Source organism: Schistocerca gregaria, chromosome 7 (assembly GCF_023897955.1).
Source record: "Schistocerca gregaria isolate iqSchGreg1 chromosome 7, iqSchGreg1.2, whole genome shotgun sequence".
Classification (NCBI taxonomy): domain Eukaryota; kingdom Metazoa; phylum Arthropoda; class Insecta; order Orthoptera; family Acrididae; genus Schistocerca; species Schistocerca gregaria.
The window spans coordinates 529818218-529834682 of record NC_064926.1 but is presented as its reverse complement, the minus strand read 5'-3'; the positions used below and the strand labels follow the sequence as shown (position 1 = coordinate 529834682).

The 16465-nt window shown below is 40.9% G+C and overlaps 1 protein-coding gene across 1 annotated transcript in view; it reads left to right on the top strand.

Moving 5' to 3' along the window:
- LOC126281441 (carbonic anhydrase-related protein 10-like) overlaps positions 1–16465 on the top strand; it is a 421827-nt gene that overhangs the window by 174114 nt on the left and 231248 nt on the right. The window contains exon 2 of the mRNA XM_049980412.1: positions 12688–12735. Within this exon, the coding sequence (XP_049836369.1) occupies positions 12688–12735 (48 nt within the window). The remainder of the gene's footprint in view (positions 1–12687; positions 12736–16465) is intronic.

Here is a 16465-nt window from a genome sequence, read left to right as displayed (position 1 = left end):
ACATCTTTGACGATATGGTCTTCATGTAATTACCTTACCTTCTGATGAAGTCACCCTTAGAGGTGACGAAACCTGGTCAAGGTATACAGAAAACCTATGCAGCCGGTTTGCAGAATTTTACATATTTTTTTCAAATTTGTGTATACGGTAGCGGCAAGCGTCAGCTATGTTCAAAGTTGTACATATGAATTTGTTCCTGAAAATAATGCCTTTGTCAGTTCCTCAATGGAAAAATTATCATTAGAAAGTTAAACTAGTATTATGGACTACATGAATCTCTGAATTAACTCTGGATTGAAATGAACCCATGATAACAATTAAAAACATATTTTGGAAGGAAAACACCACGTGAGTAACTTTAAGAGTTACTGGAAAAATGTTTGTGATTTGCTTAATCTCAGTGACCGATAACGATTAAATACCTACCTTCCACCAATGTGACTTATTCGCAGTAGCATCATCAACAAACAACATAATAGATAATTTGAGTCCTGTAGGATGAATAAAAATTGAGTAAGAACTAACAGATTGTCTTTGATGTATATCAAAGGACGAGATGAATTAATTCCCGGAACTTTCTTCATTTTCAATGTGTGCTGCGTACAGTGCGTTATTTCGTAAAACTCTGGCTCAGTGTTTTCAGTGTTGTACCGAAAATGAGATAACTGTACAGCCACAGCATTTTAAGTGTCCTGAAATAATGGAAGCGGAAGCTCGGAGAGATTGGCGCCTTCCTGCTGTTAATGGAAACCGCCGCTGCGCTGGACTCTTTTTATGGGTGTGCCGCTTTCGTCCTGTGTTTCACACTCGGCGATGTTTAATTGGAAGTACAGTCACGTAATACACTCGTCTGAGAAATGTACGTTCCCGCAGCTTTCGCCGGATCTTTCCTTCTGAACTTCTATGTATTCCACGACTTCACGACTTCAATTTTAGTACTTCTTACTAGGTCCCTTCCTTGTCTGTTATTCTGTTCGGTAAAAATTTGGCAGTTCACTTTAAAATAACTTCCCAGTGAGCTTGATACTGGAAACTTCCAACGTAGCTCAGAATGGATGACACTGCAATATTAACGTTCTTTCTTATCTGGTGTGTGGCAAAGGGTACTTTGTTCGTCTGTTTGTCCGGAAGAAATTTTGCATTTGATTTAAAACTATTTTCACCATAGGCTAGATACTTTATACTTTCAACGTAGCTCAGAACTGGCATGTCACTGCAACATTAACTCGCTTTCTCGTCAGGAGTGTGGCCTGTTGCAGGATTACTGGTTAGCTGCATTTTCTTAGCTTTTACCTTCCCATTCTTTTTGAGAGGTATAAGTAGAAGGAAGCAATATATTGGTTCATCCAGATGAAGAAAAACTGAGATAAACCTGGAATGTACTACATGGCTTTGTTGCAGTCTCATAAAATGTTTGAGATCGACTGAAAAATTTCACACCCACGAGAATGAAAAGGAGAAAATAATTATGTAAACCACTGTTTTAATATAACGCTTTCTAAAATCTACAAAAAAAGTTTAATATAAATTCGCCAAGGCCCTACAGATTACTAACCCCATAAAGAACGCCCTGAAAATATGTGCAAGTGAATATTTAATAGTAGTGAAAATACTTGTAAAATTTAGAACGAGAAACGTGAGGTGCGTCCAGTAGATAATAGTAATGAGTGTAGAGAGTAGCTGTTATTTCGAAAACTCACGCAGTACTTCATATCATTTTCAATACAATAAAACTGATAGTGATTTAGCTGAACTATTTATGCATTCGTTAGATATCATAGACTGTCTAGGTTTTTTGTTTTAATTTTACAACTATTGGCATAGCTATTAAAATTTTACAAGCACAGATCTTCAGAACTCTCTGTATGGCTTTGTGAAACTCTACAGGTTTATCAGGCATTACATTTTACCTTTTTGTCCCATTTAGAAACGTGTTATACTAGAAAGTGTTTAGTTTAATTAATCACTAGGTTCATGTATAACTAAGTAGCGGTTTTGATTGGCAAGTTGGTATTCCGGTGGCTAAGGGATTATTTGTCGATTGTTGTATTTTTGTAATTCACTGACGCTATTTGAGTTTACATATTTTCATTTTATCATTAGTATGTAGTGAGTGGAGCTGCGGACGCCACAAAATGGCGAGCCAAGTGGAAAAATCGGAACATTTCTCAGATATTTTTCTATTTGCGTTAATTAGTCAGTGTGCTCCCTGCCGCCGTTGGATAAGCAGCTGCAGCAGCAAGTCGTATAACCCTAGCTTACTTATTTGTTAGATAGTTTAATTAATTTCTTTGCGTGTTTTTGGGTACTTGCATTGTTTAATTTATATATTTCGGGCGTATTATAGTATTTGAGGGTTGTAGCATCGCGCCTTAGTACCTGAATAGTGCAAATTCGCGTAGTCGTCTGTCTTCTGTTTTTGTTGTGAACGGCCAGTGTCGGTTGGCCAGTCAGTGTGCTCCCTGCCGCAGTTGGATAAGCAGCCGCTGCAGCAAGTCGTATAACCCTAGCTTACTTATTTGTTAGATAGTTTAATTAATTTCTTTGCGTGTTTTTGGGTACTTGCATTGTTTAATTCATATATTTCGGGCGTATTATAGTATTTGACAGTTGTAGCATCGCGCTTTAGTGTTTACTTCGTAGATTCTTATTTAAATTGCGTGTGAGTTTCGTATAGGAGGTGCAATTTCGAGTTTTAGTTACTGTAATCGTAAATTCAGCAGATTGTAGCGCAGTCGTTAGGCATTTGTACAGGTTAGTTGATACATTCTTTGTGTGTTCCGCTTGCGTTATCTAGGCACGGACTCGTGTTTCAGTAACTGTTGTTAAACATCAATTAGAATGGACAGGGACTGCGATTGCTGTGTTCGGATGAGGGCTGACTTGGCATCCCTTCGCTCACAGCTGCAATCGGCGCTGACTTCGGTCGCGCAGCTTCAGGCTGTTGCCAATGGGCACCACTGTGGGGAGCCGGACTCGGGTATCACGGGGATGTCAACCTCATCCCGTCTGTCCCCAGATCGGTCTGCCGCTGTGGTTGCCCCGGTTGCTGCCCGCAGTGGGGCTGAGCCCTCGCCTGTGGTTGATTGGGAGGTCGTTCCAAGGCGTGGCAGCAGCGAAAGGCGTCCCCGGAGCCTGATCAGAAAGCCTCCCCGGTGCGTCTGACAAACCGGTTTCAGGCACTGTCTCTGGCTGAGCCAGATGCAGCCGCCTGCCCTGTTTCAGAGGATCATTCTCAGCCTTCAAGGTCCGGGCAATCGCAGAGGGTGGGCTTACTGGTAGTTGGGAGCTCCAATGTTAGGCGCGTAATGGGGCCCCTTAGGGATATGGCGGCTAAGGAGGGGAAGAAATCCAGTGTGCACTCCGTGTGCATTCCGGGAGGAGTCATTCCTGATGTGGAAAGGGTCCTTCCGGATGCCATGAAGAGCACAGGGTGCAGCCAGCTGCAGGTGGTGGCACATGTCGGCACTAATGACGTGTATCGCTTTGGATCTGAGGAAATTCTCTCTGGATTCCAGCGGCTATCTGATTTGGTGAAGGCTGCCGGTCTTGCTTACGAGATGAAGGCAGAGCTCACCATCTGCAGCATCGTTGACAGAACCGACTGCGGACCTTTGGTGCAGAGCCGGGTGGAGGGTCTGAATCAGAGGCTCAGACGGTTTTGCGACCGTATTGGCTGCAGATTCCTTGACTTGCGCCATAGGGTGGTGGGGTTTCGGGTTCCGCTGAATAGGTCAGGAGTTCACTACACTCAGCTGGCGGCTACACGGGTAGCGGAGGCTGTGTGGCATGGACTGGGCGGTTTTTTAGGTTAGAAGGCCTCGGGAAAGTGCGGGATGGGCTGCAGTGTCAAAGGGTGCTTGGCAATTACAGGACGTGCTTGGTTCAAGGAACAGTCGGAATTATAGTTGTAAACTGTTGTAGTTGCGCTGGAAAAGTCCCTGAGCTTCAAGGGCTAATAGAAAGCACAGAAGCTGATATCGTTATAGGTACAGAAAGCTGGCTAAAGCCTGAAATAAGTTCTGCAGAAATTTTTACGAAGTCTCAGACGGTGTTCAGGAAAGATAGATTAGGCAGAATTGGTGGTGGAGTGTTGGTGTCTGTCAGTAGTGGTTTATCTTGTAGTGAAGTCGAAGTAGATACTCCGTGCGAATTGGTGTGGGTGGAGGTTATACTTAACAGCCGAATTAAGTTAATAATTGGCTCCTTCTACCGACCCCCAGACTCCGATGATACAGTTGCGGAACAGTTCAGAGAAAGTTTGAGTCTCGTAACAAATAAATACCCCACTCATACGGTTATAGTTGGTGGGGACTTCAACCTACCCTCGGTATGTTGGCAAAAATACTTGTTCAAAACCGGTGGTAGGCAGAAAACGTCTTCCGAGATTGTCCTAAATGCATTCTCCGAAAATTATTTCGAGCAGTTAGTCCACGAACCCACGCGAATTGTAAATGGTTGCGAAAACACACTTGACCTCTTGGCCACAAACAATCCAGAGCTGATAGAGAGCATCATGACTGATACAGGGATTAGTGATCACAAGGTCATTGTAGCTAGGCTCAATACCATTTCTTCCAAATCCATCAGAAACAAACGCAAAATAATTTTATTTAAAAAAGCGGATAAAGTGCCACTAGAAGCCTTCCTAAAAGACAATTTCCATTCCTTCCGAACTGACTATGCGAATGTAGACGAGATGTGGCTGAAATTCAAAGATATAGTAGCAACAGCAATTGAGATATTCATACCTCATAAATTGGTAAGAGATGGAACGGATCCCCCGTGGTACACAAAAAAGGTCCGAACGCTGTAGCAGAGGCGACGGAAAAAGCATGCGAAGTTCAGAAGAACGCGAAATCCTGAAGATGGGCTAAAATTTACAGACGCGCGAAATTTGGCACGTACTTCGATGCGAGATGCCTTTAATAGGTTCCACAACGAAACATTGTCTCGAAATTTGGTAGAAAATCCGAAGAAATTCTGGTCGTATGTAAAGTACACAAGCGGCAAGACGCAGTCAATACCTTCGCTGCGCAGTGCCGATGGTACTGTTATCGACGACTGTGCTGCTAAAGCGGAGTTATTGAACGCAGTTTTCCGAAATTCCTTCACCAGGGAAGACGAATGGAATATTCCAGAATTTGAAACACGAGCATCTGCTATCATGAGTTTCTTACAAGTAGATACCTTAGGGGTTGCGAAGCAATTCAAATCGCTTGATACGGGCAAGTCTTCAGGTCCAGATTGTATACCGATTAGGTTCCTTTCAGATTACGCTGATACTATAGCTCCCTACTTAGCACTCATATACAACCACTCGCTCACCGATAGATCTGTACCTACAGATTGGAAAATTGCGCAGGTCGCACCAGTGTTCAAGAAGGGTAGTAGGAGTAATCCATTTAACTACAGACCTATATCATTGACGTCGGTTTCCAGTAGGGTTTTGGAGCATATACTGTATTCAAACATTATGAATCACCTCGAAGAGAACGATCTATTGACACGTAATCAGCATGGCTTCAGAAAACATCGCTCTTGTGCAACGCAGCTAGCTCTTTATTCGCACGAAGTAATGGCCGCTATCGACAGGGGATCTCAAGTTGATTCCGTATTTCTAGATTTCCGGAAAGCTTTTGACACCGTTCCTCACAAGCGACATCTAATCAAGCTGCGGAGCTATGGGGTATCGTCTCAGTTGTGCGACTGGATTCGTGATTTCCTGTCAGGAAGGTCGCAGTTCGTAGTAATAGACGGCAAATCATCGAGTAAAACTGAAGTGATATCAGGTGTTCCCCAGGGAAGCGTCCTGGGACCTCTACTGTTCCTGATCTATATAAATGACCTGGGTGACAATCTGAGCAGTTCTCTTAGACTGTTCGCAGATGATGCTGTAATTTACCGTCTAGTAAGGTCATCCGAAGACCAGTATCAGCTGCAAAGCGATTTAGAAAAGATTGCTGTATGGTGTGTCAGGTGGCAGTTGACGCTAAATAACGAAAAGTGTGAGATGATCCACATGAGTTCCAAAAGAACTCCGTTGGAATTCGATTACTCGATAAATAGTACAATTCTCAAGGCTGTCAATTCAACTAAGTACCTGGGTGTTAAAATTACGAACAACTTCAGTTGGAAGGACCACATAGATAATATTGTCGGGAAGGCGAGCCAAAGGTTGCGTTTCATTGGCAGGACACTTAGAAGATGCAACAAGTCCACTAAAGAGACAGCTTACACTACACTCGTTCGTCCTCTGTTAGAATATTGCTGCGCGGTGTGGGATCCTTACCAGGTGGGATTGACGGAGGACATCGAGAGGGTGCAAAGAAGGGCAGCTCGTTTTGTATTATCGCGTTATAGAGGAGAGAGTGTGGCAGATATGATACACGAGTTGGGATGGAAGTCATTACAGCATAGACGTTTTTCGGCGCGGCGAGAGCTTTTTACGAAATTTCAGTCACCAACTTTCTCTTCCGAATGCGAAAATATTTTGTTGAGCCCAACCTACATAGGTAGGAATGATCATCAAAATAAAATAAGAGAAATCAGAGCTCGAACAGAAAGGTTTAGGTGTTCGTTTTTCCCGCTCGCTGTTCGGGAGTGGAATAGTAGAGAGATAGTATGATTGTGGTTCGATGAACCCTCTGCCAAGCACTTAAATGTGAATTGCAGAGTAGTCATGTAGATGTAGATGTAGAATTAGAGTGGTGACAGCAACGGAGGCAACAACAACGAGAAACATTTGCACAGTCTCAATTTCTTGGAAAGAAGTTGAGATGTGAGTTCAAAAATTGGATTTTGAGCGATATATTGCAACCTCGCTGTTGGCAAATGCTCAGAAATACATTAATACTTAGATTTTAGTTTTCAGCTTTTCGATTTCCCTAAAAATTTTGAACAGTATTTTTGAAGGCTTCCCAAGATGTTTTCTTTATCCATGTAATGGCCTTATCAAAAGCTCCATCCTTAAACAATTCTCAAATGTTCAGCCTAACGAAGATTCCCTCTTTAATCCTAGAATCTCTGAGAGGTGGGAATTTTGTTTTTCGAACCTCGAATATTCCAAAGGCCCAGGGGAAAGAATGATGACAAGGAAATTGCATCATATGCTAGAGCACCTTAGAGAATGCATTTAATAATTATAAGTACAGCTCTGAATGTGAATCATTGGCACCACGAAGAATATCAAGTCTGTATTCACTTTATTGCCATGTTCTTCGTAACATTTCTACTGTTACTGTTGTAGTTGCATCAATGGTACGATGTTTTAAAGCAGCAATATCGCCCACCTTGGTCTATTACACGCAATCTTTCACAAATACCCACAAGAATAAATCCAGCTTGTCAGCGCCGGAGGAATATGGAGGTCAGGCAGTGGGTCCATCGCTTCCGATCCACCAACTGCGAAATTTCGTGTCCAGGAACTTGGAGCAGCGAATGCGCCGGAACTCGACCTCACTGAAAGACGATGGTGGGTTACAAGTCTTGTATCCGAGGGTACACTAACTGCTCTATCATATCCAGATACACTGACCCATTCACCGTGTTTCCTGCAAAGAAGGACGTGGCCTAGTTGCCAGCGTTCCTGCCTCTGAATCAAGGGCCGATTGTCGGCCGGGATGGGGATTTTCTCTTCCCGGGGACTGAGTGTCTGCGTTCGCCTCATCATTTCATCATCATTCGTGACAGTTGCTAGATTGGATTAAGTTAAAAATTGGACTATGTAAAAACTGTGACTTTGTACGGGCGCTGATGACCGTGCAGTTGAGAGCCCCCAAACTAAACATCATCATCATCATCATCATTATCATCATTACATGACTGCCACGAACATGTTCCGTGATAGCGTGGGAATGTTCCTAGCTCTAAATTCGAACATTATGCCGATTTATCGTTCCTGGTACATGAAAGATTGTCTCATCGGAGTATAAACATCTTTCCAGAAAGTTGGCATTCATGCAGTACGCTGCAGCATATCTGTAGTAAGTTGCTGTCGATATGGTTTGTCGTTGGGCATCAGATGTTGCAGAATTAGCATTTGATGTACTACTGGATGCAGTTCTGCTTGCGCTACATTAAGTTGCCTGAGTGCCTGGTGAAAAGACTTACTTGGGTTTCTGAGAAACACTTGTCTTATGTTCTCCACTGTATCTTCCGAAACAATATGTCGTACCCCGCCAGAAGTTTTCAGGAGGCTTCCAGTAGCCAGAAACTTACGATTACATTCCTTAATTGTTTCCACAAAAGGTGAATCACATTCATATAACCTATGATAATTACTTGCGCGGTAATCGGCAATTTTGTTTCTGCAAACCAAATTGTTACTTGCACTCGCTGCTGTTCTGTCAGGTTTTCATTTCAGGCGATCGTGCTGCTGTCTGGTGACACTATTTGGCACATCTGACTTGGAAATATAAACTCTTTGAGACTCAGTAGCACGTGGTGCAATTTCTTTACCAAATCTACTGCAGGCTTTTTCCCTCGGACTTTCAAATAAGGGCTATCTTATAGGGACACGCTCTACTCGAAAGGTTCTTCACTAAACTCCTATCTTTAGGGATAAAAGTGAAAATAATATTCGATCACGGGAAGTTATTGGAGTGTACTGTGTATTCTTTTTCCGAGGCTCCATCAGTTTCCTTTCAGGCTAGATATTTCCTATGTTGTTACATTTCCTGTTTTCGCTGTTCCACTCACAAAGTAAGAAGGAACACTTCATATTAAGTGCATTACGAGTATGACAGCAATGACTATCAGATTGCCACGTACCTGCCACTGGTGGAATTTATAATTTGATTTTTCCAGAAGCAGTTTTTCTTATTTATAGTACTCCTTCATATGTACAGTGTGGCTTAGGAACAGAGATTTCAGTTATGAAGAAAAACAGCTCTCAAACGTAACTCAGGGATCATATAGAACTAACATTGTCAAGTTATGGGACGATGTAAATTAAAGCAGAAAGAGAAGTGCAGCTTGAGATTGTCAAGTTGACTAATGTACAGTGTTTATTTTGATGACTGGCTTCAGTAAAATAGGTTGTAAGATGCATTCTGTCAAGGTTCATTGAAATATACTGCAGATGATCTGATGATAGCTACTTATTTTGCTGAAACTGGTCATCACAACTGTACAGTAGCGATATTAGCTGTTCGAAGTTGTACTTCTGTTTCTGTATAAATTTAGAGGGGTTATAACACTATACTGCATCGCTTATTATATCAACATATGTTATTAAGATGCAGTAAATATTACTCTCTGTGAGGATTTAAGTAAAACTGACCGTGAGTTACTTAATGGATCTGCATTACCGAACCTGAATTTAATACAACAGTGGAAACCAGATAGATAAAGATTGAAATTTCGAAAATTTTTAAGTAACGAAGTTTACTTAAATGAAATTAAATACGGTAGCCAGCCTTATTAAGCATAGTTATGTGAAACATTACTTTTAAAGAATCTTTATTGAATTTTGGTAAGGAAAGCTACCATTACTTCTTTCCCAGAGAAGAGTATTGAAACTCTGCTCAAATAAGATAAGTGATACAGTGAATACTAGCAGCCATAAATAGTTTGTGCAACCTCTCACAAGAAAATTTGACACATTATCTCTTCTCAACAGTAATACTTTCTCATATATAAATTATCTCATCATCAAATGTTGTGAAAGACACTACTAAACCAAAAATGTACATGGACACGGTCATTTTTCAATAGTCAGTTTTCATATAGTACAAATATAATCAAAACAGGACTTTTACACTCACTATGAAGAAATCTTATTTCTGTTTTTATGAATAAAAGCAATTACTGTAACTTTATCTTTTATGGGCAAGGCGGGGCGCTCAGACTGTCTTTCCAATTTTTACTACAAAAAGCACAAAAAACTCAACATTTACTTCAAATGCGATTAATATATTCGTTATTCAAGTAGATTTATTCATTTTAAGCAACTCTAAATTGGGGACTCTCAAACTGTTCATTACCATAAAATAAAGTAAACACACTTTCTAAGACAATTTGTAAGGTGCACATTTTAGTATTATTCTTTTATTCAAATTTCACTCAAGTTGCAGGACTTTTAAAACAGTTAAAGCCACTGATTTTTCATACAGGCTTTTAAGTATGACCTTAAATGCATCTATACTCTAACTAAAATCAAGACAATGTGATGTATTATCGCTATTTATACAACCAGTTATTTTCACTAACAGCATTTAATGCAGTTAATCCTTAAAGGACAGCACTTTGAAATAAAGCAAATCAATCACTATGGCGGTTTTCATAAATGCAACACTAACCTCCTCCCTTAACTTCAATTGAAACTACAGTATCTCTAGATACCTTTTTGCATTTAGAGTTTTGCACATAATTAACTATTTATTTTCATTAGATTTTAACACTCAGGATACTCGGATGTCAGTATTAATGTGGAATGGATCCTAAGAGGTATCACCAGAGGAACCAAATCAAGGATAACACGGAAATTTCACAGAATATGCCTTGTTATTGCAAATTAAACAACATTTAAATGTACTGGTTCATGCTTTGACATACATCTGACCTCCTAGATTTGATGAAGTGATGGCGCAATATTGGTTGTGAGTACATGGTGGCTACCTGGTCCTTCCTCTGGATTTAATTGGCTCTATTATCTTCTTCTTGGTGACGATACTTAAAACATTATATCCTTATTCAATAATAGAGCATTATTTTATAGCCGTACACACATCCGAGACCTTTCCATATTAGTTTAAGTACTGGATGCCACCCTTGGCATTTGCGCTGTCCACTCACAAGCTGCTCAGACCAGACTGTCCAGTAACTAGCTCTTCTTTGGCGCCCAGACTGAGCACCACATCCACCTTTTAGCCCATGCCAACCACATTTCGACGCACGCCTACTCACTTACATTACAAATGGGAAGTAGTTTTGATTTTATACAATGCAAGTCCCTAGGTATGAATCAGCTTGTACATAGTTGCAAACAAACAGTTTTTTAAAAAAAATCTTAATGTTTAAATGCATTAACATGTCAATACAAAAGCCACATACTTACATAACATTTTCCTACAATTAATAAAAAGAATTTAAATAGTAAAAGGAAAACAGTTTAGACAACTTTTCACTTCATTACAATAGGTCAAAGACATGACATAGTGAAAAAATACATACTTGACATTGAACAGAGTTAATCAGTAAAAAATATTTATAATATTGTGGTGTTACAGGGTCAATAAAAAGTCCCCAGTCTTCAGGATTATGCTCCATCCCAGATCATTTACTTCACTGCATGATGCAACGTTGTTCTTCATTTTTAAGAAGTGGCCTTAAGACTCGTTCATAATGTCTATGGAGACACTTCCATAATTCTTTCGACGAGTTCAAATCTTTAGGTTTATGTTCAGTCTCTGGTTACTCCATTAAATGTCAATATTACTACATAAAAGTTGCTCCTGTTCAGAAAACAAATGCTAAGTTTTCCTTTTGGTCTTTACGGAAAGAAGTGCTTTGATGCCATCCTGCAGGAGGTACCAGCATTTCGATCCTGAAGCAAGTGACTCTGCTTTACTGTTAGGTAACACGAGATCACCAACCAAGACATTTCAATTCTCCTATGTTAGAAAATGAGGTTCGGTTCTGGTAACTCCTTTCGTAAAGTCTGTGCACAACGTTGTAATTCACTAACGTTATCATCATTTCCAAAATCTTCAGTCACATTTTCGTCATATGGTGGCGTAGGTTTGCAAATCGCAGATCCATGAGGCGTTGGTCGAGCTGCCGACTTTGAAGACCGATAATTAACACTCTGCTCTGGCTTTGACCTAATTCCAGATACATTCCTCAAGTGGAAGTAGCAGTCTGTTACATAATCCTTAGGTTCCTGCCATAACATAGGAATTGCAAAAGACATATGACAGGGCCCTTTTAATAAGCCATTTTATTATGCTACACATTCGGCACAAAATATTTGTGATCCCAAAACTTATTCTGGTATATTTTATTGTCAAAATAACACTCGTAAGCTCTTCCAATTTGAAAAGTCGAATTTCACGCCTTCACTTTTAAAGTAAATTCGTCATAAGCATAAAAGAATGCGTTCTTCGTTTGAACATATGCGAGGCATGTTGCTCCTTCTAAAACACAATGTTTAAGAAACCACAATACTCTTGTCATTTCACAGCTGAAGAACGCACATGATTAGATTCTTTAATTAAATTCCCCCTTATTTGCTATTAGAGCAAACATTGCCCATGACTGTAAGAAAAGAGTTTATTGATGAGATTGTTTTCATTCCTGAAGTCACAGGCAAAAATCACGTAAAACAAATATATCAACTGTTGACATCATTAAATAAGATTAAATAAGATAGTTTAGCAACCGATGCCAATAAAAGAAAGAGCAGTTTTAAGTGTTGCAAAAATCTGCTGTTTGATGGACATTTCTGTCGGGATTTTTGAATTTTTCAGGTACCACTACATAAGAATCAACTTAATTTATTTTTTTAGCGTTTTCTTGTTGACCAGTGTGTGTCTAATTGTCCGGTCCAAGACAGATGCACGAAAACTGCATTACAATTATCACAGCGAAACAAAAGCAAATTTTACTTCGGAGAATATCTGTAGCATGATATTTTTCAACTATTTATCGTGAATTTCATAATTATGTTTCTTTATTTGATTGCAGGTTCTTACGCTAGCTGGGACGAATGGTGGACGTATGACGGTATTTCTGGTAAGTAGTTTCCTACAGGTCACACTAATTTAATGTTACGGAATTACTCCTGTGTAAGTACTAAACCCGTAGAAGCAACATATTTAGTGTTACAGAACCTAAAAAGGGCAGGAGTGGTGTGTGATCCGATAGATCTACCTATTCTTTCATTAGTAACAAAGCGAAGGAATAATTTCTCCACCTTTCATTTTTGCCCAGCTTAAGCCTTATGCTCATTGAACGAAAATGTAATTTGGGACTTATATAAGAAAGCGGGTCTTGAATGATAACACACTTCTTTTGTTAACAGAACATTGTATTAGAGAAGGCTGAAGTTCTAACAAGACATACATAGGGATAAAAATTACTAATATCGATCAATAAGCTACTTAGTCAATAATCATAATAATGGCTAAGGATATTTATCATGTCCTACATATTGATCCCACTGTGACCTGGAAATTAGGTTAATAGCAAATCGTACAGAGATATAAGCGATCTTTCTTCCCAAGCAACATCCTTGATCACAAGGCGAAGAGAACATAATGTGCTATGCGAAGAAATGTATAATCCGATTTCCAGAGTATGGAATTTATGTAGGTGAAACATACGTCTTGTAAACGCTGAGGTAACACCAGGTCAGTAAAATATGCGAAGATAACCGTAATTTAAGATCAGTGTCTAAGGCAGCCATTTTATTGGGGATAACAACAATGATTACATTGTGGGAAATACAGTCCTCTTCGAAAGAGTGGATTTGGAGCCGCATAAAATTTTTTGTCGGTAATTTAATTTATCGTGATCGCCACAGCTGTGATGTGTAGGAGTTTTGCTGAAATGAAGACAGTATAGGAAATTACAGAATCTTAAAACACTCAGAGAGGGACGTTTCGTGTGACTAGCATGAGAGACTCACTTCATGATGATTCTACATCTGTTTGCTTTATGGTAAACACAAAATGGAAGGCAAGTGGATTCTCTTTATTAATTACTTTTATTGTACTGACTTTTATTTTATATTTAACTTGACAACACGCAACGGGTTGCGAAAATTTTCCTCTGGCGTGTAGACATTTAGACATATGATATTTAATGATAAAATTACATAATTAATTTAAATTAACGCATAAAACTACAGAGATAATTTTATGAACTACAGAAGAGGGATAGGAGAAATTGAAATCCAGCGGTACCTGCATAAAGCGGGCTCGTCAGTGAGGAAGACAAGTACTGCCGCACACTTTCAGTGCCGAAGAACTCCCTTTCTAACACGGAAGGCGAGTGCTGCCGCCTACTTCAAGAACTTTGATACTTCCTGAACTCAGGTCGCTTTCCGGGAGACTGAGTCCTTCCCGAGGAAGCGGCGGTGTGTCCAAATGCTGCACCGGCAGACTACGGCTGTGGCCCGGGAGACGTCACAGGGTTCTTGATTTGGCCATCGTCGGAAGAAAAAGGACTACAGCTAGATTAATAAAAGCATCCCGAGGCAGTGACTAGAATACGCATAGCAGGTGGCAGTCTCGTAGGCATATAAATACGCGGAAACACCATCAGAAGATAGTGTCGGAGCTTGTGTCAGGACAATTGCCGCGCATGGAAAGAGAGACCTTGGGTATAAACATAATGCAAAATTATGTTTTGCAGTACCAGTATTTTGGGAGTGGCAATGAGGCTTGAATTCATTGAAAAGAAGATGGTACTCATATGAGTGAAGGCAATCATAGCTCTTCATGATTACGACAAACAAAGAAGTGGTACAAGGCTAATAACATAATAACTAAACTCTGACATTGTACATTATTAAGTTTAAGACACGCATGTTAAAGTGCGGAAAAAGAATTTTAAATACAAATCAATGAAAGCATTATTGACGCGGGAAACAGATGCAGCGACAGCAAATATACTCTACAAATGAATGTTTCACTAGTACACTGTGCGACAGAAACGATCAGTTTTTTGAAACCCCGTAATTGCCTCCCACGGTGACGCATAAGTTTTATATAAGGTAGAAAGCTATGAACCACCTTCCTCTGTAATGGTGCAAAGTCGTGCAGCCATGCGACATCATTTTCAGCCTCGCCAACGCTTCAGATAGCACGGTGTCGACACTCGCGAAAATAAGGCTACAGTTCAGCAGTTCATATCATATGTACGATGGGTTAATGTTGTGACATTGACACGTTGTTTCGTCGTATTTTTGCCCAATGTTACCGTGGATGTGCGACACGATCGGGAGGTCGTCACAACCAAAAATATTCAAATGTGTTTGAAACCTAAATTATCCTAAGGACATACACACACACCCATGCCCGAGGGAGGACTCGAACCTCCTCCGGGACGCGCCGCTCAGTCCTTGACTGCAGCGCTCTAGACCGCTCGGCTAATCCCGCGCGGCTCGTCACAATCCCTCTTACACACATTTCGTCACTTTAGCTGACGCCTCTGCATTGTGGGTCAGCGTTGATTTCTCGCGGTTTTCTTATAGGTGGCAGAAGAAAACTTTCCAGACACAATTACGCTCACAATCTGCACGAAAAGGGAGCACGGGGTGGCATAAAAGACGTGAATAAAACCACCCTTTTCCCTGGGGCATTGATTTTCGCACATTTCACGGTCGAAACCGACATCCCGCAGTGCGATGCGAAACTGACAACCTTTGACACTGCTAACATCCTCGGGTGTGTCAACCCTTCTCTAAGGGTTGTTGTAGGGCTGTGTAGTAATTGAACGTGACCAAACCCGTTTGGAGAAAAGTGCGATCGCAATATTTGCTCTCGTATACAGGCACGGAAAATTGATTCTAGGGGTGACGAATAGGACAAAAACCAAATCTCGTCAGTGGGTAAGGAAACTGCAAACGAAAGTTTGTAAATTCGTAAAGAAGATGGGCCATTAAAATTGCTGCACCACGACGATGACTTGCAACTCACGTGAAATTTAACCGACAGGAAGAAGATGGTGTGATATGCAAATCATTAGCTTTTCAGAGCATTCACACAAGGTAGGAGCCGGTGGTGACACCTACAACGAGCTGACATGAGGAAAGTTTCCAACCGAATTCTCATACACAAAGAGCAGCTGACCGGCGTTGGCTGCTAAAACTTTGTTGTGATGCCTGTGTGAGGAGGAGAAATGTGTACCATCACGTTTCTGACTTTGATAAAGGTCGGATTGTAGCCTATGGCGATTGCGGTTTATCGTATCTCTACATTACTGCTCGCGTTGTTTGAGATCAAATGCCTGTTAGCAGAAAATGGAATCGGTGGGTTCAGGAGGGTAATACGAAACGCCGTGCTGGATCCAAACGGCCTCGTATCACTAGCAGTCGAGATGACAGGCATCTTATCCGCAAGGCTGTAACGGATCGTGCAGCCACGTATCGACCCTGATTGAGCAGATGAGGACGTTTGCAAGACAACAACCATCTCCACGAACAGTTCGTCGACGCTTGCAGCAGCATGGACTATCAGCTCAGACACCATGGCTGCGGTTACCCTTGACACTGCATCACAGGCAGGAGCGCCAGCGATGGTGTACTCAACGACGAACCTTGGTGTACGAATGGCAAATCGTAATTTTTTCGGTTGAACCCAGGTTCTTTTTACAGCATTATGATGGTCGCATCCGTGTTTGGCGACATCACGGTCAGCGCACATTGGAAGCATGTATTGGTCATCGTCATACTGGCGTATTACCCGGGGTGATGGTATGTCTCTGTCACCTCTTTTTCGCATTGATGGCACTTTGAACA